The sequence below is a fragment of the Lathyrus oleraceus genome, chromosome 5, assembly GCF_024323335.1.
Source record: "Lathyrus oleraceus cultivar Zhongwan6 chromosome 5, CAAS_Psat_ZW6_1.0, whole genome shotgun sequence".
NCBI lineage: Eukaryota > Viridiplantae > Streptophyta > Magnoliopsida > Fabales > Fabaceae > Lathyrus > Lathyrus oleraceus.
Window position 1 is genome coordinate 633,080,379 of NC_066583.1, and position 27,284 is coordinate 633,107,662.

The window sequence follows — 27,284 nt, forward strand, 5'->3', positions numbered from 1 at the left end:
ATGATGATATCTTTTGGTATAATCGTATATATGATGGTGTGCAGATTATCGACTCTTGTGGTGAATTCTCCAATGTGCCTCTTCTTGGTACATGTAGTGGGATTAACTACAACCCTATTTTGGCACGTCGTCAGCTTGGGTTCCCCCTAAAGGATAAACCTAATAGCATTCTGTTAGAAGGTGTGTTCTTCCAGGAGGGTAAAGATCCCCAAGGCTTGAAGGGCAGGATGGTTCGCGCTTGGCACAAGTGTAAGACCCCAATTTTGCCCCTAAGATCCCTCATGGCATCATAACATTGCATTTTGCATTGCCTCAAGGATCATTAGCATCTTGGTTCCCTTTGCCTCTGGGTGGGACCTCTTGAGATTGGTTTGAGATCATCAAGCATGCTTGAATTGTATATCATTGCTTTTCTCATTTTGTTTACTAACCAAAAGCACAAAAATATGTCACTAACATCTCTTGTTTGTAGCTTAAGCAATCACAAGGTCAAAAGCTTCAAGGAGATCATTAGTACAAAGACATGGTCAAGAGGAGATGATAGCAAGCATGGTAATGGTCCCCAAAGATCTCATCCATCAAATATGCCTCCCTAGTACCTCAATTCATCATTTTTATCAAAGCAAGTCAAAGGGTTTGAGGTCTTGTTCTTCAAGAAAACCCTAATTCAGCTGTGCACCACAATGCCTTGCTCCTGAAGCAACCTCAGCCCATGATCAAATACAATCAAGGAAAGTTCTTTAATTCATCATTTCATGCATATTTGAACTTATTTTAGTGTCCTCAATCATCAATTCCTCAAGATATGAGTCATGGACTTGAGAAGTTGATCAGTCAATTCATCTGACTATTTTGAAATGCACTGAGACCTAACTTTTTATGTGTTGGTCAAATGGAGATGGTTCCAAAAGAAAAAGTGTTCTTAAGAACAATATGAACAACGTTCATTTTCATCAAAAATTGATTTGAAGCTGGGAAGGCCATCTGTCATTCCAATACATTATAGGTCATTTTGACTGAAACCCTAATTTTGGGTCAACTTCCCAAGGACATAACTCATTCATTTTTTATGATTTTGAGGTGGGATCAAATGCATTGGAAAGCTTAAGATGTCTACTTAAAATGTTATGCTGAACAAAATTTCAAAATCTTAAAGGAAATACATGTGATAATGCAAGACATTATAGGTCCTTTTGGGCCAAATGCATTAAAAGGCAAAAAAGTCCAACTTCAAGTGCCCATAACTCTTTCATCAAAAATCCAAATTATGCAAAATTTAAGTCCATTTTGATTGTCTTGAAAAGATATACAACTTGGATGTTGGAGGTTTTTCCATTTGAGGCTTGCATCATCAAAACAGAAGGGCTTGAACATTGGCCAAATTTAGAAACCTTGCATTGACATGTTTTGCACATCACACTTTAAACTCAAATTTCATAAATTTCCACACTTCAAATGAGTCTTTGTCCAACATAACATTTGTTCCTTATACAAATACCTTTCCAACCATTATCCACATGCCTATGTTTGGATTTTCTAAATGGTATTTTCGAAGAGGTGAATGTTTAGGTCAAAATTATGGAATGCACATGAAATCTTGTTGCACAAGCCAATTCAGAGCAAATTACACGTCCAAACCTTTCGCATTGGAGTTCAGCTTGCAATTGGAATTGTTTTTGGGCCTTGTGCATGATCATGCAAGCCCATGCAAGTGGTATCCAAATTCATGCACACGGATCATTTCATCATTCCCTTGCCTTTCCCTCTATAAATAGAGACCCTATGCCATTCAAATTTCACACCTGATTCAACCTAAATTGCTGCAGAAATCAAAACTTAACCTCTCACCAAAGAATCAATTTCATTTTCTTCAAAATTTTCAGATCCAAAATTCAACTTCATCTGGTTGAATTCTTGGATCTTAAGCTTCTAAACCTTCATCATTCATCTCACTGATCTTCTGTTTTGGCAAAGCAAGCAAAGAATCGAGCTCAAGTTCCCAGAATTCAAGCTTACTCTTCAACTGGTATTCTCTTCGAATCTCATCATCCATTGACATATTTGCTTGGATCTAGTGTTTTCTGAAGTCCTCGTTTGAGATGTAAGATAGTGGTAGCTTCAATTTCGTTTTTCCTTGATCTGCATTTTTCATACCTGAATCTTCCACCTCAGATTTCTCAACCTATAGGAATCTTGAGTGTGATTCAAGGTTATAGGGGTGATGTACATCACCCCAACTTCATTTTGGTATAAGGATCGTGTACTTTGGTTGCCTTTTGAATCTCTGCAATTTTGGCCGGAAAATCCAAGCTCACCGGAGAAGACGGTGGCTCCGGTGGCTTCATCATTGCCAGATCCATTCCTGGCCGTTTGATCTATTTTCCAGATCTAATTTGGATCCTTCATTGTTATGACTTTTTATTGTTTTCCATGTGATTGCATTGACCGTGGACTACAATAGACGCGCGCTTCTGGATCCTTGGATCTGCCAGCTCAATTAATGAGCTCAGATCCAAGGGCTCTCGTTTTTTGCCATTTGTAATTTCTGGTTTTATTTTCTTTAATTCCAAATATTTTCAAAAATCAGTATCTTCTTCATTTTTAATTCAAAAATTATGGGACCAATTGCATTAGTCTCCAAATAAATTCTAGTTTCTATTTCTGATTTTTAATTTTTTTTTATTTTGTCATTTGATACTTTTTGTGAATTTTCTCTTTTCTGGTTATTTTTAATTCATTTTAAATAGTTTTTGATATTCAAAAAATGCAAAAATATTTTCCTAACCTATTTGAATGATGATGGATCTATGAAAAATATTCTCATCAATTTTTGAATTTATTTGAGATTTATTTGAGATTTTAGTTCAATTAGGTTATTTTTATTCATTTTTAATTGATTAAAAATAGTTTCTGACTTTTAAAAATGCTGAATTTTTTTGTCAAACTTTGTTTGACCTTGTTGAACTTGGGATAAATTACTTGGACCTTTCAAGGTTGATTTGAAGTGATTTTGAAGTTTGACCTTTCCATTATTTTAATTCAAGTTTAATTTTAAATATTAAAAAATGCCAAAAATATTTTATTCATTTCTTGATTTCCAATCTTCATCTCACTTCTGTTTTTGATTGTTTGACCTTGACTTTCAATGTTATTGGTCAACATATGAGGATTGGTACATGTCATTTCATTTAATGCGCTTTAATTTTGCCATTTCCATTTCTCTTATCCATCTTCTCCTTCTTCTTCTTCTACTTCTTTTCTTCTTGATCAATGAGTTGAAGGTTGATAAGTTAGCATTGGTTAGGGAGATTTAATCTTCCTTGATTCAAATCTAATTCATCTTGATCAATTGATCAAGTGAATGGCTTTGCATTAAGGATAGGTTGTCTTCTAAATCATGCAAAAGGCTTAAACCAATACAAGATCAATTCTCATTTTCTTTTTGGCATGGCAAGTTGTTGGAACTTGGTTCTCTAATCAAGACTTCTAACTTGTGTTGTTGCCTACATTATTATTGACCGGCCTCAGATAGTTGTGACTTCTACATAAGTCCAATTACGATTGCTTAACATAGCGCTAAATTTGCCTTATGGCACACTAACTACTAACACTAACTATTGACAATTAACATTTACTTTATGCAATTTACTATTCTTGCACATATTATCCATTTGCTTTTCTCTTTGCTCACTTGAGCACATGTTTATGTTAATGCCATTTGCCTTTTGCTCACTTGAGCACATAATTGTGTATATATTATTGTGCTTGTGTTTTGTTTTGATTGTTGTGGACCAAATGCAAAGAAATGGACTTAGTTTCTAGGACTTTCCCTATGCAAAGAAATGGAGAATTAGACTTAGATTCTAGGACCTTCCTTATGCAAAATTGGAGTAAAAGAATCTTAATGATGAAGATGGATTAGAAGGACCAAATCTCTAAACTCACTCTTGTCCATTCTTGTTTTACTTCATGGCACTTTTGATGTGTGTGCTTTTGTGCTAGGAGTTTCCATTTGAGCTTAATTGGAGGACCATTGCCATGTTCATCCAAGTGGAAGATACAAGATACATTGAGGATCTTTTAAGAGACTTGTTTGATTGCTTATGCTTTGTGGTTGCTTATTCCAAAGGACGGGAGCTACTTGGATCATCAATATGATCTCAAGAGAGGGACTCCATTGTGGTTTTGATTCTTCACCCCTTCTCTTTTTGTTTTACTTAGAACTTAGCCCTTCTTCTTCTTCTCTCACTCTAACCCAAGCCAAAACCTTTTATGCAAACATTTAACTATTATTTTCAAATATTAGAAACCTAAGCCTTATGCTTTTGATTTTCAAACTTTCTCTTTTTACAATACTTATTTTGAATTGAATCCTTAAGTCAACTTTGACCATTTTTGTACATACTTTTAATTGGTATATATAACCCATTTAAATGTCTTTTGTGGTTCCAATGGCCACTTTCTTAATCAAATTTTCCATAACCTTTAGCTATTAGGTTTGAGTTATCTTTGTGGTAGATGTAATACTCACCTATATCCTTAGTGATGGACAATGAGTCTTCCATGCTTATTATAGGGTTAACCCCTCACTAGCATGTTGAATCTATCCTCACATGGTGGATTTGTGGTTTGGTTGAGTTTTCTCCCTTTGATAACAAAAGACCTTAAGGCTTTTGGACCAATCAATTCACCAACTTGTTTTGAGATTTTTACCCCGAACTACGAGGTTTTGATCCTAATCTTTTTTAAGATGGTACGTAGGCAATGGGTTTATCCATCCAAACACAAATTGTAAATAACCTGTATATTCTCCTCTCATTTCTTCATTCATGTTTGCACAAATAAATTTTTCACAAAATACCAACCTTACAACAAGTGTGAAAAGGGCTCCCTAGGAGTACCTAGGATGTTTTGGGTGCTTAAAACCTTACCATTGCATAACCAACCCCCTTACCCCGATTTCTGACATTTTTACTTGTTTTTGATTCGATAAAACTTTTAGGTTTTTGTTCGCTTTCTAACCATTCCTTTGGATAAATAGAAGTGCGGTGGCGACTCGACTTGTATGATTTACCTTGGATTTAGTCAATATATCTAATGGTAACGAATACCCCGCTACAGAAAAGTGGCGACTCTGCTGAGGACGCATTGTGTTTGCCCTAGTGGGTTTTGCCTACTTTTCATACCTGTTGTATTGTATTGTATTGTCTTGTGACATATTTTTTGTGCAATTTGGGATTACTGTATTGTATGTAATGATTGATTTGCTTGATATTAATTCCTTGTATGCTTGGTGATCTTTGTGAGATGAGTTCTATACCCGGACTCGAGTGCACTTAGGATAGGAGAATGGCGTAGTCTTGTTGACTTGTGTGGAGTTATTCCTTAGCAAGTTGATTTGCAAGTCCATTCACTTGGTGGAGGTCATGTTGGGATCAATAATGTCACACAAGTAAGTTGTGGTTAGACATTACTCTTTCCAATATAGACCTTAGAAGCCAAGGACCTTAGTTTACCAAGCCCATCTTGGCCTATTTTTAGGATGTAGTGTGAAAGTCGTTTAAGTGTACGATTTGATACGATTGTTACGCGATACTACACTCATAAAAGTCTCTTTTGAGAATATTTTTGGAATACGAGTAGTCGTTTCCTCGATAATATCCGAAAGATGGGATGATGACTATGGGAACCTCTTGTAGAACATGTTTGGCAGGTTTAAACCCTAGTGCACTCCCTTTGGGTGGTTCTTAACCTAAACTCCATGCTCGTGACTTGCAACAAACCTTTGATTCATGGTTGATTTGTTCATATATCCTTAATATCAATGGAACTTGGGTGTTGATAAGGTGTAAGCCATAATCCACCAAAATGGATGATTGATATTAAGGATGATATGATTCATCCCATGACCTTTGTTTGGTGTGCTTTGTTTGATCCTTGAGTGTGATTGTTGCATTCATGCATTCATGCACTCATTTGCATCCATGTCATCAATAATGAAGAAAATTTTCAAGGAACTTAAGGGGTTTATTTGCAAAATTTTCAGACATGGAAAGACAAAGAAGGAATACAAAGAAGTACAGCTTCAGACAACCAGATTTGAAAGAGTTAAGGAATCTGACATCCTATGTATTGGATCCTTTGGGCTTCAAAGCTCGTTTTGGGAAGCTTCTTCCTCTTCTGACTACTCAGGTGGATGAAGGGTTGATGAGTGTATTGGTGCAGTTTTATGATCCGTTGTATTGTTGCTTCATGTTTCCGGATTTCCAGCTTTTGCCTACGCTTGAGGAGTATGCCTACCTTGTGGGTATACCTATTCTAGACCAGTTGTCGTTCAGTGGCTTGGAGAGTATTCCTGCTTCTCAAGAGATAGCTGACATGTTGCACATAGATGAATTTATGGTTGGTGCTCATGTGACTACCAAAGGTGGAATTCAAGGTCTCCCTTCTGAGTTCCTCATTGCTCAAGCTACTATCTATGGGAAGGCCATGAGTGAGGATGCCTTTGAAGCCATATTTGTACTTCTCATCTATGGATTGGTATTGTTCCCCAACATCGACAAGTTTGTGGATGTGAACGCTATTAGGATTTTCTCTACTCTTAATCCCGTTCCGACTCTGTTGGGTGATACTTATTTCTCTTTGCATATGAGGAATGCAAAGGGTGGTGGTGCCATTGTGTGTTGTTTTCCTCTGTTGTATAAGTGGTTTATTTCTCACTTACCGCAGACGGTCGCCTTCAAGGAGAACAAGGGATGCCTACGGTGGTCCACGAGACTCATGTCTCTCACTAATGATGATATCTCTTGGTATAACCGTGTGTTTGATGGTGTGCAGATTATCGACTCTTGTGGTGAATTTTCCAATGTACCTCTTCTCGGTACATGTGGTGGGATTAACTACAACCCTGTTTTAGCACGTCGTCAGCTTCGGTCCCCCCTAAAGGATAAACCTAATAACATTCTGTTAGAGGGTGTGTTCTTTCAGGAGGGTAAAGATCCCCAAAACTTGAAGGGCAGAATGGTCCGTGCTTGGCGCAAGATTCATAGGAAAGGAAGGAAAGAGTTGGGTCCTAAGAATTGTGTTGCTATGGAGCCTTACACCGCTTGGGTTAGGAAGAGAGCGTATGATTATCTCATGCCTTACGAGTATCTGAGACCTACACCTTTGGTTATGACTGGGCCTTCAACCCTCCCTAACCAAGGAGTAGAGGAGTTGAGAGACGAAGACCGATCACGTGCCTGGATCCGTGAAAGGGAAGAGTTGCTTCAGCAGATCAGAGAGAAGGATGCTTTGATAGAGTTCCTCGAACATCAGGTTATTGATGATCCTAATGATGCATGGACTTCTCTACTTCCTCAGTCTTCCAAGTTTTGGAAGAGGAAGTATGATCGACTCGCCAAGGAGAAGGCAGATATGGAGGCAGCCTATGAGAGGGAGGTGAAGAGACTTCGTGCATCTTATCTTCCTGTGTCCCGAGCTTTAGATGATTGTTTCTAGGGATCCATAGGATGATTATTTTCCTTTTCTCTTGTATATGATTGACAATGCTGTACTTCTTTTCCCTGATATTATTTGATGAGATGTTTCCATATATGATAAATGATAAAACCCTAGAGTTCCTTTGAAATAAAAAACAAATCATATGCACAAGCATTGCATGCATCATGTGCATAAGCAGGTTTTGTTCCCGGCTTCTTGTCCTGTGGTCTAACTTTGTGTTCTTCATTTATTTTGAAGACAGGCTGACTCATCGGTACTACACCAGAGCCAACATTTCAAGACTGATGGATCACCTAGAACAAGAGAACCGTGTGCTGAAAGAGGAAGTGGCCAGATTAAGTGCCTTGATGGAATCATTCTTGGCTGCTCAGAGCCAGTCTTCTCCGACGCCTTCAACTCCTCCCCAGAGGACAGTCATTTCTGAGATTGTCTCCTCGACTGTGCCCGCAGCCAATGCACATTTTACTCCAACGGACATGCCAGTCGGATTCCCGTGGGGGATGCCTCCCAATTTTATGCCTGAGGGTCCTGCTCCAACCTTTGCTTCTATGCCGGCATCTAGCCCGGTCCTTACTGTTCCTCCTTCTGTCGTGCATATTATACCCAAAGTAGACGACACCATTTATCATTCTGAGCCGTCTGAAGGCCCAGATGTCTATGAGAAGATGGACGCTATGAATGATCAATTTCTTGAGCTTCGCAAGGAATTGAAAACTCTTAGAGGAAAGGATCTTTTCGGCAAGTCTGCTGTCGAACTGTGTTTGGTTCCCAATGTGAAGATTCCTGTGAAATTCAAGGTCCCTGACTTTGAAAAATACAAGGGAAATACTTGCCCTCTCAGCCACCTAGTCATGTATGCCAGGAAGATGTCGACTCAGACCGACAACGATCAGTTACTCATCCACTACTTTCAGGACAGTTTGTCCGGTGCCGCTCTGCGTTGGTATATGGGTTTAGACAGCGTGAACATCCGATCCTTCAACGACCTTGGCGAGGCCTTCGTCAAGAAGTACAAGTATAATGTGGATATGGCTCCCGATAGGGATCAATTGAGGGCCATGTCCCAGAAGGACAAAGAAACGTTCAAAGAGTACGCCTAGAGGTGGCGAGAGTTGGCAGTACAGATCGTGCCTCCGCTAGAAGAGAAGGAAATGACCAAGATCTTTCTGAAGACCTTGAGTTCATTCTATTATGAGCGGATGATCGCTAGCGCTCCTTCTGACTTCACCGAGATGGTGAATATGGGGATGCGTCTAGAAGAAGGGGTTAGAGAAGGGTGTATAATCAGAGAAGAAGGCTCTTCTGCCAAACGTTATGGGGCGTTTGCGAAGAAGAAAGATGGAGAGGCACATGTTGTGACCTCCCATGTGAAACCAAGAAGACCTTCTGTGAGGAGGAAGACCGTGCGTCCCGCCGGTAACCAGCACCAGGTGGCTCATATAGCACCTGTTTTCAGAGACAATCAACAGTATCAGCAACACAGCAACAATCAGCAATAACATCCGCAATATCAGCAACAACAGCATTGTCCGCAACAGCAGGCCTACCAGCCTCGAAACAGTAATCAAACCAGCACGAGTTACGAGAGGAAAAGGGTCACTTTCGATCCTATTTCGATGACGTATGCAGAATTATATCCCTCTTTGATAGAGAGGAAGTTGATTACTCCGAGAGACCCACCGGCTATACCTGCTAACCCCCAGTGGTGGTATAAGCCTGAATTACATTGTGCCTACCATTCTGGTGCTCCCGGCCATGACATGGAGAATTGTTACCCTTTGAAGACCAAGGTTCAAGACCTTGTGAGGTGTGGCATTCTGTGTTTCGAGAACGTAGGTCCTAATGTGAAGAAGAACCCATTGCCCCAGCATGGGAAATCTGTCAACATGGTCCAGGGCTGCCCTGGCAAGTACAAAGTCAAATATGTCAGTCATATTCGACAGTCTCTTGTCGAAATGCATCGTTTGCTATGTGATTATAGTCATTATGAGCACGGCCATGATAGATGTCGAGTATGCTCTGTTAACCGATTGGGTTGTCCCCAAGTGCGCAAGGATATTCAGGAAATGCTGGATGAAGGAGTCATTGAGATTCTTCAGAATAGGAATGTTAACGAAGATGAGCCTGAGGTCAACATAATTTCCCCAGTATTCCGGATGCCTGAGCCTGTTATCATCAAGTATGATGGTAGCAAGCAGAAGGCTTCTCCTGTTCTTATCATTAAGCCTGCCGGTCCAGTACCGTACTCTTCCGAAAAAGCAATCCCCTTTCGTTCCAACGTTGTTGCTGTAGAAGATGGGAAAGAGGTGTCCTTGCCATCTTCCTCTGTTGTTAATATCGCGGATGTTAGTGGTTTGACCCACAGCGGTCGTGTGTTTTCAGCACCTCCCAAGCCTCAGGCCAATGCTGGTTTTGTTGAACGCCCGATTGGGAATGATGTGAGCACCCCGAATCCGACACCTGTTGTTAATCCCTCCTCTACATTGATAAATCCTACTTCTGTTGGCCCGAGCGGCAATATGAAAGAAGACTGTGATGAGATGTTGAGGCTCATCAAGAGAAGTAAGTACAATGTTGTAGACCAGCTTCTACAAACGCCATCCAAAATATCGGTGCTATCATTGCTTTTGAATTCAGAATCACACCGAGAGGCTCTGCAGAAGGTTTTGGATGTGGCATATGTAGATCATGATGTCATAATAGAACAATTCGATAGCATTGTTGCAAACATTACTGCTTGTAACAATTTGAGTTTATGTGACTCTGATCTCCCTGAGGAGGGAAGAGACCACAACTTGGCTTTACACATATCTATGAACTGCAGAGACGACGCCATGTCCAATGTGCTGGTGGACAATGGGTCATCACTAAACGTATTGCCAAAAACCACTATTTCGAAACTATCATATCAAGGGCCTCCCATGAGGCAGAGTGGAATAGTTGTGAAGGCTTTCGATGGGTCTCGCAAAACTGTGATTGGGGAAGTTGATCTCCCAATCAAAATTGGACCAAGTGATTTCCAAATTACCTTCCAGGTTATGGATATTCACCCATCGTACAGTTGTCTCTTAGGCAGACCATGGATTCACGAGGCAGGCGCCGTGACATCCACCCTACACCAGAAACTGAAATTTGTGAAAAATAAGAAGCTGGTAGTAGTAGGGGGAGAAAAGGCTCTCCTGGTCAGCCACTTGTCTTCCTTCTCATATATAGATGTTGAGGATGAAGTTGGAACTCCTTTCCAAGCTTTATCTATAGCTGAGCCTACTGAGAAGAGAGCTCCTTCATTTGCTTCCTATAGAGATGCAAAGTTGGCCATTGAGTGTGGTGCAACTGCTGGCTTAGGAAAAATGATTGAGCTAGAAGACAACAAGTCTCAGGCTGGCATAGGCTTTTCATCTGGGGTGTTCAACGACAAAAGGGTTGTTCAAGAGTGGAGGTTTCATCCATACCGGTCAGGATGAAGAAGTTGTTGCTGTCTTGGAAGAAGATACAGAGGATTCTGGCAATTTCATCATCCCTGGAGGGGTCTGCAACAATTGGGTCGTTGTGGATATTCCTACAGTTATCCATAAGTCAACGTAATGATCATTTTGTTTAAAAAACCCTCCTCCCATGCCAAAAGGAGGAGTGATGACATTTGTTGGCACATAAATACAATGATATTTTCATTCAATAAATTCATGTTAAATGTTTGTTTTTCCAATTATTTTCCCTTTTCGTTTTTGCATGAAATTGTTGATCACATAAAACCCTAAAAAACAAAATAAAATCAATCTTTTCATTTGCATAATGATTTTCCTTGTGTGATTTCTAAAAGCTTTTCATATCCAAAATCATTATGCAGGTTGATCAAACCCATTAAACATAATGACCCAACACCATCTCCCAATTTTGAGTTCCCTGTATTTGAGGCGGAAGAAGATGATGTTGAAGAGATTCCTGACGAGATTACCCGTCTACTTGAGCATGAAGAGAAGATCATTCAGCCGCATCTCGAGAATCTGGAAACAGTCAACTTGGGGTCTGAGGATTGTGTTCGTGAAGTGAAGATTGGGGCACTCCTTGAAGAATCTGTTAAGAAAGGGTTGATTGAATTGCTATGAGAATATGTTGATGTCTTTGCATGGTCATATGAAGACATGCCAGGTCTAGATACAGATATTGTGCAACATTTCCTGCCTTTAAAACCTGAGTGCGTGCCTGTGAAGCAGAAGCTCAGAAGAACTCATCCTGATATGGCAGTGAAGATCAAAGATGAGGTTTAGAAGCAAATTGATGCGGGGTTTCTGGTGACTTCTACATATCCTCAATGGGTGGCCAATATTGTCCCCGTGCCTAAGAAAGACGGAAAAGTCCGGATGTGCGTGGACTATAGAGACTTGAATAAAGCTAGTCCGAAAGATGATTTTCCTCTACCACATATTGATATGTTGGTAGATAATACAGCTAAATTCAATGTCTTCTCATTTATGGATGGATTTTCCGGATATAACCAGATCAAGATGGCACCCGAGGATATGGAGAAGACAACATTCATCACACCTTGGGGAACATTCTGTTATCGAGTGATGCCCTTCGGTTTGAAGAACGCCGGAGCCACGTATCAACGAGCTATAACCACCTTGTTTCATGATATGATGTACAAGGAGATTGAGGTATATGTTGATGATATGATTGCTAAGTCAAGAACGGAAGTTGAACATGTAGAGCACTTGTTGAAGCTTTTTTAACGTTTGAGAAAGTACAAGCTTCATCTGAATCCGAACAAGTGTACATTTGGAGTCCGTTCTGGCAAGTTATTGGGCTTCATTGTTAGTGAAAGAGGTATTGAGGTTGATCCCGCAAAGGTCAAAGCAATACAAGAGATGTCTGCGCCCAAAACTGAGAAGCAAGTCTGAGGTTTTCTTGGCCGCTTGAATTATATTTCCAGATTCATATCCCACATGACTGCCACATGTGCGCCGATATTCAAGCTCCTCCGGAAAGATCAGTCTCATGATTGGACCGAGGATTGCCAGAAAGCCTTCGACAGTATTAAAGAGTATCTGTCCGAACCTCCGATCCTGTCTCCGCCCGTGGAAGGAAGACCTTTGATCATGTATCTGACAGTTCTTGAAGACTCAATGGGTTGTGTCCTTGGTCAGCAAGACGATTCAGGGAAGAAGGAGTATGTTATCTACTATTTGAGCAAGAAGTTCACTGATTGTGAGTCTCGATACTCGATGCTTGAGAAGACATGTTGTGCTTTGGCTTGGGCTGCTAAGTGCTTACGCCAGTATATGATAAATCATACGACTTGGTTAATATCCAGAATGGATCCAATTAAGTACATCTTCGAGAAGCCTGCTTTAACAGGGAGGATTGCCCGTTGGCAGATGTTGCTATCTGAGTATGATATTGAGTATCGAGCTCAGAAGGCTATTAAAGGTAGTATTTTGGCTGACCACCTGGCACATCAACCTATTGAAGATTATCAGTCAGTTCAGTATGACTTCCTAGATGAGGAGATTCTGTATTTGAAAATGAAAGATTGCGATGAGCCTACGCTCGATGAAGGGCCAGATCCTGGTTCCAAATGGAGTATGGTGTTTGATGGCGCTGTAAATCAGTATGGAAATGGTATTGGGGCAGTGATTATTACTCCTCAGGGCACACATATTCCTTTTACAGCAAGGCTAACTTTCAAATGAACGAATAATATGGCTGAGTATGAGGCCTGTATTATGGGTTCGGAGGAGTGCATTGATCTAAGGATCAAGCATCTTGATGTATATGGTGATTCGGCCCTCGTTGTCAATCAGATTAAGGGTGAATGGGAAACGAATCAGCCTGGTCTCATTCCATATAGGGATTATGCGAGGAGGATTTCAACGTTCTTTACTGAGGTTGACTTCCATCATATTCCTCGAGATGAGAATCGGATGGCAGACGCTCTTGCTACACTTGCTTCAATGATTGTGGTAAAACTTTGGAATGAAGTCCCCAATATCACTGTGATGCGCTTGGACAGACCAGCTCATGTATTTGCAGTAGAAGAAGCGAAAGATGATAAGCCATGGTATTATGACATCAAGTGTTTCCTTCAGAACCAGGTTTACCCGCCTGGGGCATCTATGAAAGATAGGAAGACTTTGAGGAGATTGTCAGGAAGTTTCTACCTCAATGGCGATGTGCTTTATAAGAGAAATTTTGATATGGTTCTGCTCAGATGCGTGGATAGACACGAAGCAGACCTGTTGATGACTGAGGTCCATGAAGGTTCGTTTGATACTCATTCCAATGGACACGCCATGGCTAGAAAGATGTTGAGAGCAGGCTACTATTGGCTGACAATGGGGTCTGACTGCTGCAAATATGTGAAGAAATGCCATAAGTGTCAGATTTATGTAGATAAGATTCATATTCCCCCGACACTTCTGAACGTGATTTCATCACCATGGCCTTTCTCTATGTGGGGAATTGACATGATTGGCATGATAGAGCCGAAAGCGTCCAACGGGCACAGATTCATTCTCGTAGCAATTGATTACTTCACCAAATGGGTTGAAGCAACATCATATGCAAATGTGACCAGCAAGATCCATAGGAAGGGAAGAAAGGAGTTGGGTCCGAAGAACTGTATTGCTTTGGAACCTTATACCTCTTGGGTTAGGAGAAGAGCTTCTGAGTACCTGATGCCTTACGAGTATCCGAGACCTACACCTTTGGTTATGGTTGGGCCTTCAACCCTCCCTGACCAAGGAGTAGAGGAGTTGAGAGACGAAGACCGTTCACGTGCCTGGATCCGTGAACGAGAGGAGTTGCTTCATCAGATTAGAGAGAAGGATGCTTTGATAGAGTTCCTTGAGCACCAGGTTATTGACGAGCCTGATGATGCATTGACTTCTCTTCTTCCTCAGTCTTCCAAGTTCTGGAAGAGAAAGTATGATCGACTCGCCAAAGAGAAGGCAGATATGGAGGCAGCCTATGAGAGGGAGGTGAAGAGGCTTCGTGCAACTTATCTGCCAGTGTCTAGAGCTTTAGACTATTGTCCCTTGATTCCTACACACCCTTGCCCAATCATACATGCACTCTCTTGTTTAGTTTTTTTATTTTTATTTTTAATTATTTAGTTTAGTATTTATTTAGTTTTAAAAAAAGGAAAAAAAGCAATCTCTTTTTATTTTTTTCAATATTTAATTAAATAAAAAAAAGCTTTTTATTTCTATAAAAAAATCAATTTTTTTTTATTTTGTAATTAATAATCATTCTATTTTATTTTATTATTTATTTTTATTGGGTAGTTTTGTATTATTTTTTTATTTGCTTTATTTCATCTTTCATTATTTCTCAAATGCAAAATGTACGTCCATCCCTTTTATTATAATTTTTATTTATTTGCTTGCTTTTGTTTTCTGTCTTTATCTAGTTTAAATGAACTAATTAAAAATATGACAAAAAAATCAACATTTTTCAAGAATAAATAAAAACACTTGGACAACACCAAGCTTCATTTTCAAAAACACTTGGTCAAGACCAAGTTTCCATCAATCCAACTTCCAAATATTTCACAATCACTCAATTTTTTTCAAACCACTCTGCAACGTAAATAAAAACGTTTGACCAAACATCAAGCCATTTTCCCAAACAAAACAAAAAATACTTAATCATTATTAAACATCTTTTCACAAATAAGGATGAAAAAGGAACATGGTGTATATCATGAACTCCCGATGTTAGGATACGAGATGAATATCTCGACCATCCGAACTCTCATCATCCGATAAAAAAACTTTCAACATGTTTGACACAAATCATTTTCTCAATAAACTTGGATGAAAAAGGAACGCGGTGTATATCATGAGCTCCTGAGGGTTAGGATACAAGATGGATATCTCGACCATCCGAGCGCTCATCATCCAACCAAAAATACCTAAATATATTGCCTTTTTCTCAAATAAGAAGAAAAAGGAACATGGTGTATACCACGATCTCCCGAGTTTAGGATACAAGATGGATATCTCGACCATCCGAGCTCTCTTCATCACCCAAAAACAAATCCAACACATTCAAACCATTTTGCCTCTTGGCATAACTTCAAACTCTTTTGAAACGAAAGATGTTTCATCTCGAGACGATGCAAAATAGCGCCTCGTCCACATATGTGAGTAAGATAAGCAACATTTTCCCATGAATATTGATATGTAAAAAAGCATTCGGTGTGATGCAAATGTCCACTCCCCTAAATTGTTTTGGGTAAGAAATATTTTCCGTCGATTGTGATAAAATAAATTTCGCCACATAGGGACAACTCCTCTACATGTCTTCAGGTTGCTCAAACAAACTCTGTCATACGTCAACAACTGTTAAGTTTGAAGCGATTGCCAGTAAATCGTGCTAGCAAAAAACATCAATCCTGCAAAAGGACCCTTGGCCAATCATAAATGTCAAGCTTGATAGAAGTACCTTCGAATACACCTATCATAGAAAATACTTGGTTGAGTCATTGGTGTTAGGGAATCAAAACCTCCATAAACAACCTCTATAAACTTCCAGTCAGCATAATGTCAGCATTTGCATACCATGATCATTCATACATCATAGATCATGCATAGCTTGAAATGTGTTTCGTGCTCGTGTGAATTTACTCAAAGACTTGTTGACAATCTAGATATCAACACTCATGTTGATGAGGATTTGTCATGTTGACGATCTAGGCACCAACACTCGTGTTGATGATAATTTGTCTTGTTAACAATCTAGGCATCAACACTCGTGTTTACCATGATTTGTCTTGTTGAAAATCTAGGTATCAACACTCGTGTTGATGACAATTTATCCAATTGACAATCTATGTATCAACACTCGTGTTGATGACGATTTGTCTTGTTGACGATCTAGGCATCAACACTCGTGTTGACAACGATTTATCTGATTGACTATCTAGGAATCAACATTCGTGTTGATGATTATTTATCCAGTTGACAATCTAGGCATCAACACTCATGTTGACGATGATATGTCTTTGTTTTTAATCCATCTTACTTTCCATTTGATCATTCTTATACCAAGTATAAAAGAAAATTCAAATTATGCATAGCCTGAAGTGTACTTCGTGCTCATTTGTATTGACCCAGATCTGGTTGACTAATTCTTATTCCTTGACCCAAAGTCCAATTGTTATTGGCATCCTTTCAAAAGTATGATTGTTACTGACATCATTTGCAAAGTCTAATTGCCATTGGTATCTTTAAAGGCCAGTTGTCACTAGCATTAATTCCAAAGTCCAATTTTCATTGGTGTCTTTAAAATCCAATGTCATTGGTACCTAAAGTCCAGTTGTCACTAGCATCATCTTTAAAGTTCGGTTGTTACCGACATCATTTACAAAGTCCAATTGTCATTGGCATTTTTTGAAAGTCCGCTTGTTACCGACACTCATCTTTAAAGTCTAGTTGTCACTAACATCATTTTTAAAATCCAATTGGCATCTCCATCATTATCAAAATCCAATTGTCATTGGTAACCAAAGTCCATTTGTCATTGGCATCAAAATCAAAGTCTGGTTCCTGCTTTCAAAGTCCATTATTATCGGTATCCATCTTTGAAGTCTAGTTGTCACTGGAATCAATTTTAGAGTATGGTTGTCACCGGAGCCCTTTTCTAAAATCCAATTGTCATTGGTACCTAAAGTTTAGTTGTCACTAGCATCATTTAAAAAAAAGTCTAGTTATCACTGACATAAATGTCAAAGTTCGATTGATATCAACATCCATTTTTAAAATCCAATTGTCATTGGCACTTTTAAAGTCCAGTTGTCATTGGCTTTAATTTCAAAAGTATGGTTTTTATCGATTTCCTTTTAAAAGTCCAATTGTTATTGGCAGATTCAAAGTCTAGTTTGTTTCTGGAACCCTCCGTTATAAGCCAATTTATTACTGATGCCTATGGTCAAAGTCTAGCTTTGTCTGGCACATTCAGAGATTGTGCTCTATTTGTCCTATTGTTTCCTAGAAAGTCATATGTATGACTCTTTCGTTTAAAGGAATTCCTAGAAAATTGGATGATTTTATTATTACAAAACTCCAATATCTTTTTTTTATGGATGATTTTCTTGTTAGAAAATCCCCAAGTTTTGTCTTGGATGAATTCTTTGTTAAAAATCTCCAAAGTTCTTTTTGTGTGGATGCTTTTCTTGTTAGAAAACTCCCGAGTTTTATCTGGATGAATTCTTTGTTATGAATCTCCATAGTTATTTTTGTGTGGATGATTTTCTTTTTAAAAAACTTCCGAGTTTTATCTTGGATGAATTCTTTGTTAAGAATCTCCAAAGTTCTTTTTGCATGGATGATTTTCTTGTTAGAATAATCCTGAATTTCTTTGTCTTAGATGAATTCCCTGTTAGGAATCTCCAAAATATTTGATTAAATTAATTTCTTATGAGAAATATCCAAAACTCTCAAATATATTCTAAAGTGTCGGCATAATGTCTCTAACCAGCTGATAAAACTCACTTTAAATATTCCCTAGTGTCTTTCCTCCAGCAAATTATTATCCCTAGTGAGTCTTTCTCCTTTTCTATCCTTTTCATTTTCTGTGGATCGCCGTTTCCACACATTTTCATCATTCTCTACAGGTCCATCTTTCATTCTTCATCCATCATAAAACATCATGCTAGGATTCATCCCATATCACATCATATCTCCAACAAACCAAAAAAGGGTGGTCTTCTTTATATTCTCTAGTCGAAGATACTTAAATAGGGGCAACTGTCATACCTCAGTTTTGCCCCTCGATCAATAAACTAAAACATTCATTATAACATTTGCACCATCTACATATAGTAGCATGCATTTCTTTAAGCATAATGCTTAAAAAGTCGACCAGAATAAAATTTTGGTTTTATAGACAGGCTAGTTGAATCGATTTTCAATTGTGTGTAAAATTAGCGGGCAAAAAATTTTGATATCGGGCTTGCAACTGTCACTTTTATTGACATATAATTCACGTAGTTTAACTAGACATTCTCGTTTAATTTTTTAGATTCCATTTGCGGTCGCATTTTGATCAGCCTGAGCCTCTTCAATTCAATATTTTTTATCACAAAATTTGATCTTTACCTGTCTGTTTTCCAGAACTTTATTTCATGTATATCATTTTAACGCGTCCATTTTATTTTTTTCGTGCATTTTCGCGCTCGATTTGTATTTATTTTAATTCATTTTATTTTTTATTTTTTAAATCAAAATATTGAGAAAAAATAAATAGAGACAAATGCATAATCCTTTGATTTTTATTTGTCTCTATAAAAAAATTAATTTTTATTCAATTAATTTTTTCCACTCATTTCTTATCACCTAAGTTATCTAAAGGGTATATTTGACATTTAATTAAATTAAACCCCCAATTGAAATGTTATATAAACCAATTGTTATGCATTGAATAAAAGACATGGACCAATAAGATGAACGACACAGGTCCCATATCACTTCAAGTCTCTCTCTTTTTCAGTAAAAATTAAAGATAGAAAGTTGAAATGAGAAGTTTTGATCTTCTTCGTCTTTCAGTAGCCCGCGTAATACTCATCATCTTATTTTCAAACCAACTCATTCCACTTTTACTTTAACTAAAACCAACTACCATTTATCATCATTTTCATCAAAGACTAAACCTTCATACGTACATCACACCATAAAACACACAACAACTTAAATAAACCTCCACAATTCCAACCGAAACATCAACAAGTAAGAACCATCATACTCCCTCTTCACACAAAGCAAGTCTTTCTTTCCTCGCCGTATCTTCATGTTCATCCTCTTCACTCACATAAAACCATAAACACCTATATCACGTCACAAAACTATCAAATCCACAAAAAATTCACCATTACACCACAACACACTACAAGTTTCACTATCCTACCATTTAACTCACCCTTATAAACATGAATTGCAGCCTTCAACATCTTCACACTACTGTTCATACGCATTGCGCAACCAAATTTTCCTTCCCTTATTCAAACCACTATACAAACCGTTAACCACTACTTCCATTTTCCTTCACATAACAAATAACATCTCACCTTAGTACAAGAACCTATAACAGTGGAGTATTACGTGAACAACAAGATCTTAAAAGAAGGAAAGGTTGAAGTGGAAAGCTCGCCGGAGCTATACCGTACCACCGCCGCTGGAGCGATTTCCGACCACTGATTTCATACATTTCGGTATCATCTACTCCATTTTCACGATGTTGGTTACTTCCATAGATTTTGTTTGTTTTTTATAATGTTCCTAGATATAAAAAACACCATGTCTAAGTTCTTTTTGTTTGTTATTTGGAAGAAGAAAGATCTTTTTACTGTTCGAACACACACGCACACGCACACACACACACATGCACACACACACACACACACACACACACACCACATATATATATATATATATATATATATATATATATATATATAGAGAGAGAGAGAGAGAGAGAGAGAGAGAGAGAGAGTAAATGATGGAGAGGTTGGCTTGCAAGGGGGCATCGTTGCCGCCACCGCTGGGCTTGTCGATCGGCGCCCCCTATATCATGGAACAAAACGAGAGAGGAAGTGGGACTTGAGCGGGAGAGAGTTTCCTTTTGTTTGTTGTTTGTGTGAGAAGAAGGTTAACGAGAGAGGAGAGGTACAAAGTTTTGTTTTATCAGTTGTTGTTTTTTGTTTGTCTTTTCTTTTTGGCTTGCCACTTGTCGCAACCTATGTTTGTTTGATGATTTTGAAAAAAAATAATGGAGTGAGAGTTTGAAAGAGGGGTGTTGCCCCCTCCTCTCTATTATAACTTTTTTTTTTCTTTTTTTTTTAATTATTATAATTTTTATTAGTGAATTAGGGTTACTTTTAGCCGTTGGCTTTAGGTCCTTTGTCCTTGATTCCTACACACACTATGCCCAATCTTACAAGCACTCTCTTGTTTTTTTAGTTTTTTTAAATATTTTTTATTAGTTTTAATTATTCAATTTTAACAAAAGGAAAAAAATTCTCATTTTTTTTAATATTTAATTAAATCAAAAATCAAAAAATACTTTCTTATTTCTATAAAAAAAATTATCCAAAAGATTTTTACTTTGTAATTAACAGTCATTCTTTTTTGTTTTGTTATTTATTTTTATTAGGTAGTGTTGTACTATTATTTTTATTTGCTTTATTTTATTTTCTATTATTCCCCAAATGACAAATGTACCCCTCATTTCTTTGATGGTAATTTTTTATTTGCTTGTTTTTATTTCCCGTCTTTATCTAGTTTAAATGAACTAATTGACAAAATTATCAAAAATAAAATCAATCTTTTTCAAGAATAAATAAAAACGCTTGGTCAAGACCAAACTTCACTTTCAAAAACACTTGGCCAACACCAAGTTTCCATAAATCCAACTTCCAAATATTTCACAATTACTCCATTTTATCAAACCATTCCGCAACGTAAATAAAAATGTTTGACCCAACATCAAACCATTTTTCCAAATAAAACCAAAAATACTTAATCATTATTAAACATCTTTTCGTAAATAAGGATGAAAAAAGAATGTGGTGTATATCACGGGCTCTTGAGGTTAGGATGCGAGATGGGTATCTCGCCCCATCCAAGCTCTCCTCATCCCATAAAAAAATTTCAACACGTTTGACGCAAATCATTTTCTCAATAAACTTGGATGAAAAAGGAACGAGTGTATATCATGAGCTCCCGAGGGTTAGGATACGAGATGGATATCTCGACCATCTGAGCGCTCATCATCTAACCAAAATACCTAAATATAACAAACTCTTTCTCAAATAAGATGAAAAAGGAACGTGGTGTATATCACGAGCTCCCGAGGTTAGGATACAAGATGGATATCTTGACCATCCGAGCACTCATCATCACCCAAAAACAAATCCAATACATTTAAACCATTTTGACTCGTGGCATAACTTCAAACTCTTTTTAAACGAAAGTTGTTTCGTCTCAAGATGATACAAAACAATGCCTCGTCCATATATGTGTGAGTGATATGCGCAACATTTTCCCGCGAATGTTGATATGTAAAAATCCATTCGGTCTGATACAAATGTCCATTCCTATAAACTGTTTTGGATAAGCAATATTTTCCGTCGATTGTGACAAACTAGCTTTTGCTAAAATCGATCCACAAACAAACATTTTCTATCCAAAACTACGTAGTCTTGAGTTCTCCCTCGTACTTGGAGATACGTAAGAGTGAGATCCGCAATCTCGTCAGGAGCATTAACAAAAAACTTTTTATGACCACTTTCTTTTTCTGTTTAAACCTTTTAATAACTCGAGAAAGCCAAACATTTTTAAGCAAACACTTATGCACAAACTAACTAAGCGGTTCCCGTTGAGTACAACAGACACGAGGGGTGATAATACCTCCCCCTTGTGCAATTGACTCCCTAACCCGATTTGGTTGCAACAACCATATCATTGCCATTCTTTTAGGTGTTTTATCGATATTTTCTCTTTCTCTTTTGGGGAATAATTAAAGTTCGGTGGCGACTCTGTTAGTCATTCTTCGAGCGTGCGGCGTGTCTCGCGAAGGTCGTGTTTTTTTCGAGATGTGATAACCCCTGGTTGATGTTGTTCCTGAGGGGTTTGGAGGAGGCCCGTACAACTTATCGCCGATGCCTCTATATCCGAACCATGTCGCCAAGCATGTATGGGAGAGAGAGGTAAAATTCATCTATACTTATTATTTGAAACACATGTGTTATAATATTAGAAGTTTTTGAGGATGTTTTATTTTTCTCGAAGATCGTGATGCTTTAAAATGCATCAACCATGGTCAAAAGATTGCACGGTTGCATCAGCCTCAGAAGCAGTGGTTTCACGATATGATGCAACATTCGTTGAGAGATAAAACTATGAGATATCATATTTTCACCTTCCCACATGGTAAGATATCCATCACAATGGGTGATGTTTCATGCATGCTGCATCTTTTGATCAGGGGAAGACTATTAGACCATGTCAAGATTATCAGAGATGAAACATTGGAGATGGTGGTGACATATTTGGGAGTTGGCCTAAGGGATGCCATGAAGGAGATAGAAGACACCTGAAGGTGTCATGCTAGGTTTGGATTCTTTGAGAGGTTGTATGCACAACAACTGATAGTGGCAGAGCATGCCAATGGTAATGATGAGTAAGTTATACAGCATAAAGCATACACATTGAGAGTATACATGTTGTACTTGGTTGACACATCTATATTTATGGACAAGAGTGTCTATTACATGGATGTGATTTACCTCAGATACTTTGCTGACTTAGACTAGATTCATGAGTACAACATGGGCGCTTATTTGGTCTACCTATACTCCAAGTTAGATAAAGGTTGTATGTGTAAAACCAAATAAATGACAACTACCTGCACGCTGTTGACGATTATATATTTGCATCATTTACTATTATTCATAACACTTGTCCTATGCCATTACTAATAATTCTTATGTACCATTTTCAGGCATGGATCCTTCGGCACTTCCCACACATATATGGCTGGTCATATGTTGATACTTGCACTAAGGGTATGCCCGGGGCTTGTGCATTCATCCCACTCAGAGAAAATCATGCGACAGATACCTTTATAGTGTATCTTGATCATACACTAGCAGATGATCTACACTTCTAGTTGTACCATGATCACAGTCAGACACGTCCCTTGGACGACATAGCCTTATACTCAGGATGGTTAGCTTGTGGGTCACGTCTGATGTATTCACATCTGCCTAAGCGTGTCATGCATCATTTCTAATATATGCAATTTGTTTCAAGAGACTCCTCTGATCCCGCTCTTCCTACCATGGTCCACATATATATGATGATTACCTTAATCATCTGGTACAAGATGTCGCACTAGGTACAATAGCTTCTAACGATTGGAGTTATGCATACGACTACATCTAGTGGTATTTCAGAGTGTGACATCCTTATATGACACTGAATGCTTTGGGAGATCCATTTAGGTCAGCTCATCAGGAGATACTATATAAGGAGAAGACTATGACAGATCATATTGTTGATGTGTTGCCTACCTGTCATCGTATCATGTATCTTCTGCGAACGAGTATAGACAAATGAGTATTTTCAAAAGACTCTCACTAAAGGGACATTGAGATGTCATTCTTACTGAGGCACAAACGACACTGCAGTACAAGATGCAACATATGAATAAGGTGTCTGACATATGCAATAGTATAATATTTGTATTAAGGATACTATTATCATTTGTAATTTATTTTGACTTTATTTTGGATTCAAGATTGATTCATTTATATATGGTCTTTTCATCTTATTTGATAAGTGTATGATTTAATTTATAAAAAAATTATGATAATAATATAATTATAATATATCAATGTATTTCTAAAAAAAAGTCAATTTTTATTGTCTAATAAAAGATTTGACTCATTTACATATACATTTAACTTGAAATAGATACATTAAAAAATATTTTTTCGAATTTATAAGGGTATTTTTGATTTTTTTTATGTGCTACTCTAGAAGCAATCCCCTAAATCTTCTAGAGAGTCAAATGACCGAATTATTAAATATATAGGTCTTTATTCCCTTCATTCATTTGTAAGTGTCAATTTTTTAATTTTTTACACATATTTTTTAAATAATAATCCTCATTTTATCAATAATATCCTTAATTATTATTATTTTTTCTTATATAATAATTACTTAAAAGTAAAAGGAACCGAAGGTTTGCATTGTCAATGTCGTTGGACGCTTAAGCCTCTCATCACAAGAATTCTTTCTCCGTCAATCTCAATTATTCGCTTCGTTTCCCTCATTCAACGATCAGTACTTTCAATTTCATCGCATCCTCGGTATTTCATCCATTTCTTTGTTTACCCTAATTCCATGAATTCGCATGCACCGTTTATTTTCCATTTCAATTCTCGTTATATCTTGTATTGCACAGTATTCATAACCCTTGATTCTGATAACTTGTTAGTTCTTTGACTTTATTTCTGTTATTCTGATTATTGAGAAATAGGTTCTTGTGATTTCTTTTTTATATTAATCTGAAACAAAGTGAACTTTAATCCCATTTATTATCTGTTTCTGTTTGGTTTGTGAAGTTTGAAGCTTTTGGGGATTAAGAAAATTTTGTGTTTTTTTTTTCCTAATTACAGTGTCAAGTACGACCTTTCAAATGGTCTCCAGTGACGAGGCTCTTCGTGTGTCTCCCAGAAAGAAAAGGAAGCTCGAAGTGGAAGATAATGCTAACTCCGTTGAAGAGGGTGTCAGGCCAAAAGAAATGGCGCAGAATGTTGAATTGGAGGATCGTATCTCGCATTTGCCTGATTATGTCATCCATCACATTCTTTCCTTCCTTCGGAATCCGAAGGATGCGATCCGGACCAGTAGTTTTTCCCAGCGATGGAGAGCGTTATGGTATTCCTATGCAATGTTGGTTTTTGATGAACTAAAGTTTGCTGCAAGATTTGGACCTGACGATGGAAGTAATAAGGAAATTATGTTTAGAGAATATGTATCTGACACTCTGCTTAGATACCTTGCGAATAATTCGCAGCTGTATAAATTGCTTATACATATGACCTCCTTTGATTTAACAGATACTCCCCTTGTGGACAACTGGCTAACTTCCGCTGTTGCACAGGACATCAAAGAAATAGATCTCCATGTTGGCTTCCAGGGTAGTACGCGGTATACTCTACCGCAAGTTGTCTTTTCATCCGAGACTTTGACCGGACTAAGGTTAAGTGGTTGCGTACTGCAAAGTTGCGGTGATATAGTGCTTCCTCGTCTGCAGAAACTTTATCTACGGAAACTTCACCTAGTTGAGCATAGTGTTATAAGTTTAATCTCCCGCTGCCCTTCAATTGAGGATTTAAGATTCATACAGTGCTCAGGTTTGAAATTCTTGGTTATTTATTGTGATACTCTCAATAGGCTTGAAATCCACAACTGCAATCAACTGAAGAGGGTCGATATCATTGCTTCTAATCTTGAGACATTTTGGTTTTCTGGCAAGAAATCAACATCTTGCAAAGTTGATTTGGAACACTGTAAATCTCTGAAAAAGTTGACATTAGAGCATCCACAAGTGACCCGTGACTTTTCTAAAACTAAGTTCACCAGATTTCCCTTACTTGAAAAATTGGATCTATGTGTTTCGGATGATTTGAAATCTATTACAATTTATAACCATTGTCTTCAGAGAATTGCTTTAAAAGGATGCACGAAATTGACTTATGCTCAAATATATGCTCATAAACTCGTTTCTTTTGAGTTGAAGGGAGACAACATGCCTTACATTGACTTGCACCCTTTCTGCCTCACAGATGCCAAAGTTTCTTTGGTATCTAAATCTGAACCTAGAGGCATTGGACTCGGAGGTGGTAACAAACTGTGGCATATGATGAGACCTTTTATATCGAAGTTCAGTCCTGAAGGGTTTAAACTCATTATGCATTCTAAGAAGGTATTGTTCTTCTAATTTCAAACATTTATGCCATACTTGAGTCGCTTTCTTGATGAATTGCCATTTACCAAATGATTATCTCCTTATTTATTTTTCTTACTTGTCTCTGCTTATTCCAGAATATTATTATTCATGAAGATTTGAGCAACATCAGATTCCCTCCTTTGCATGACCTGAGCTTTGAGATTATCAAATCATCCGCATGTGTTCAGGATATTTTGTATGGTTTATTGCGGAAATTGCACCCAGCGTCTGTAGCTATTGTTTCTTCCTCTGACAGCAAACTCTCCGAGGTATGACCGCTCTTTTTTTTGGTTTTTCAATACATAAGATACACCAAGGTTGATTTTTTTTATAACATCTGTTATCAGCGATTAAGCAAAACATTTTACTCGCCAGATAGTCTGTTTTTGCAATTAACTTTTTCAAAAACGTGATTGCAGTCAGTATATGAAATGATGAAGATCGAAGATGAGGAACCAACCTGTTGCAGATATAACACTTCAAAAAATAAATGCTGGCGGCATTTCTTGAAGGAGGTTAAGTCTGAGAACTGGGAAGAAATGCTTGAGATTGTGGAAGCCTCTGAAGATGAAGTTACTTCTACATTATATTTTTGGTTGCAGCTGTCGTATTCTACAACCGAGCCGCGTCAGATGACTCATTTTAGATTAAACTGGAATACTCAAGAACCTGATGTGGAGACATGAAATACTTGTGCAGTCATTTTAGATTAAACTGGAATACTCAAGAACCTGATGTGGAGACATGAAATACTTGTGTAGTCAGTAATAGACCGCAAATTGTTCGGATAAAGTTGTGCTTTGGAATTTGTTCCGATGGCATTAATATATGTCCGTCGGTTTGTATCTCTGTTTTTCTTCTTCTTACTGCTATGTGAAAAATGTAGTTTTTAGTGATCAGTGATATCTTTTTTGGGGGAATATTCTTTGTATTTTCAGCTAGAAGTTTAGTGTTTGGTTCAAAACTTATTATGCTTTATCAAAGCAAAAGTGATATTCTTTCAAAACTGCTCGAATCAGATGCTGCTACCAATTTGGTTGGTTTTATTAACATCATTCGGTCACTGACCTTCAAGACGAACCAGAGAACCTTTGGACCCTTCGGAGCAGAAGAAGGGACACCATTCACTTTCTCAATAGATGGAGGCCAAGTTGTGGGTTTTAGGGACAAGGTGATTGGTATTTGGACTCAATTGCCTTCACTTTGTCTAGTGCACCCCCAACCTCTCTTCTTAAGAAGGTGCAAAAAGGCTTCTATAGACT

The 27,284-nt window shown here is 37.9% G+C and overlaps 1 protein-coding gene across 2 annotated transcripts; it reads left to right on the forward strand.

Annotated features, from left to right (window-relative positions):
* Positions 1-24,228: 24,228 nt before the first annotated feature.
* On the forward strand, positions 24,229-26,921 carry LOC127087407 (F-box/FBD/LRR-repeat protein At5g53840). Of its 2 annotated transcripts, XM_051028297.1 has the most exons (5): positions 24,229-24,376; positions 24,686-25,015; positions 25,130-25,998; positions 26,118-26,291; positions 26,442-26,921. In XM_051028297.1, exons 2-5 carry the CDS (start codon positions 24,706-24,708, stop codon positions 26,706-26,708), a joined length of 1,620 nt encoding a protein of 539 aa, XP_050884254.1. In that variant the 5' UTR covers positions 24,229-24,376; positions 24,686-24,705; the 3' UTR covers positions 26,709-26,921. The 2 variants fall into 2 exon arrangements, with proteins under 2 accessions (XP_050884254.1, XP_050884253.1); XM_051028296.1 differs by having other exon boundaries at positions 24,686-25,998.
* The last annotated feature ends 363 nt before the right edge of the window (positions 26,922-27,284 follow it).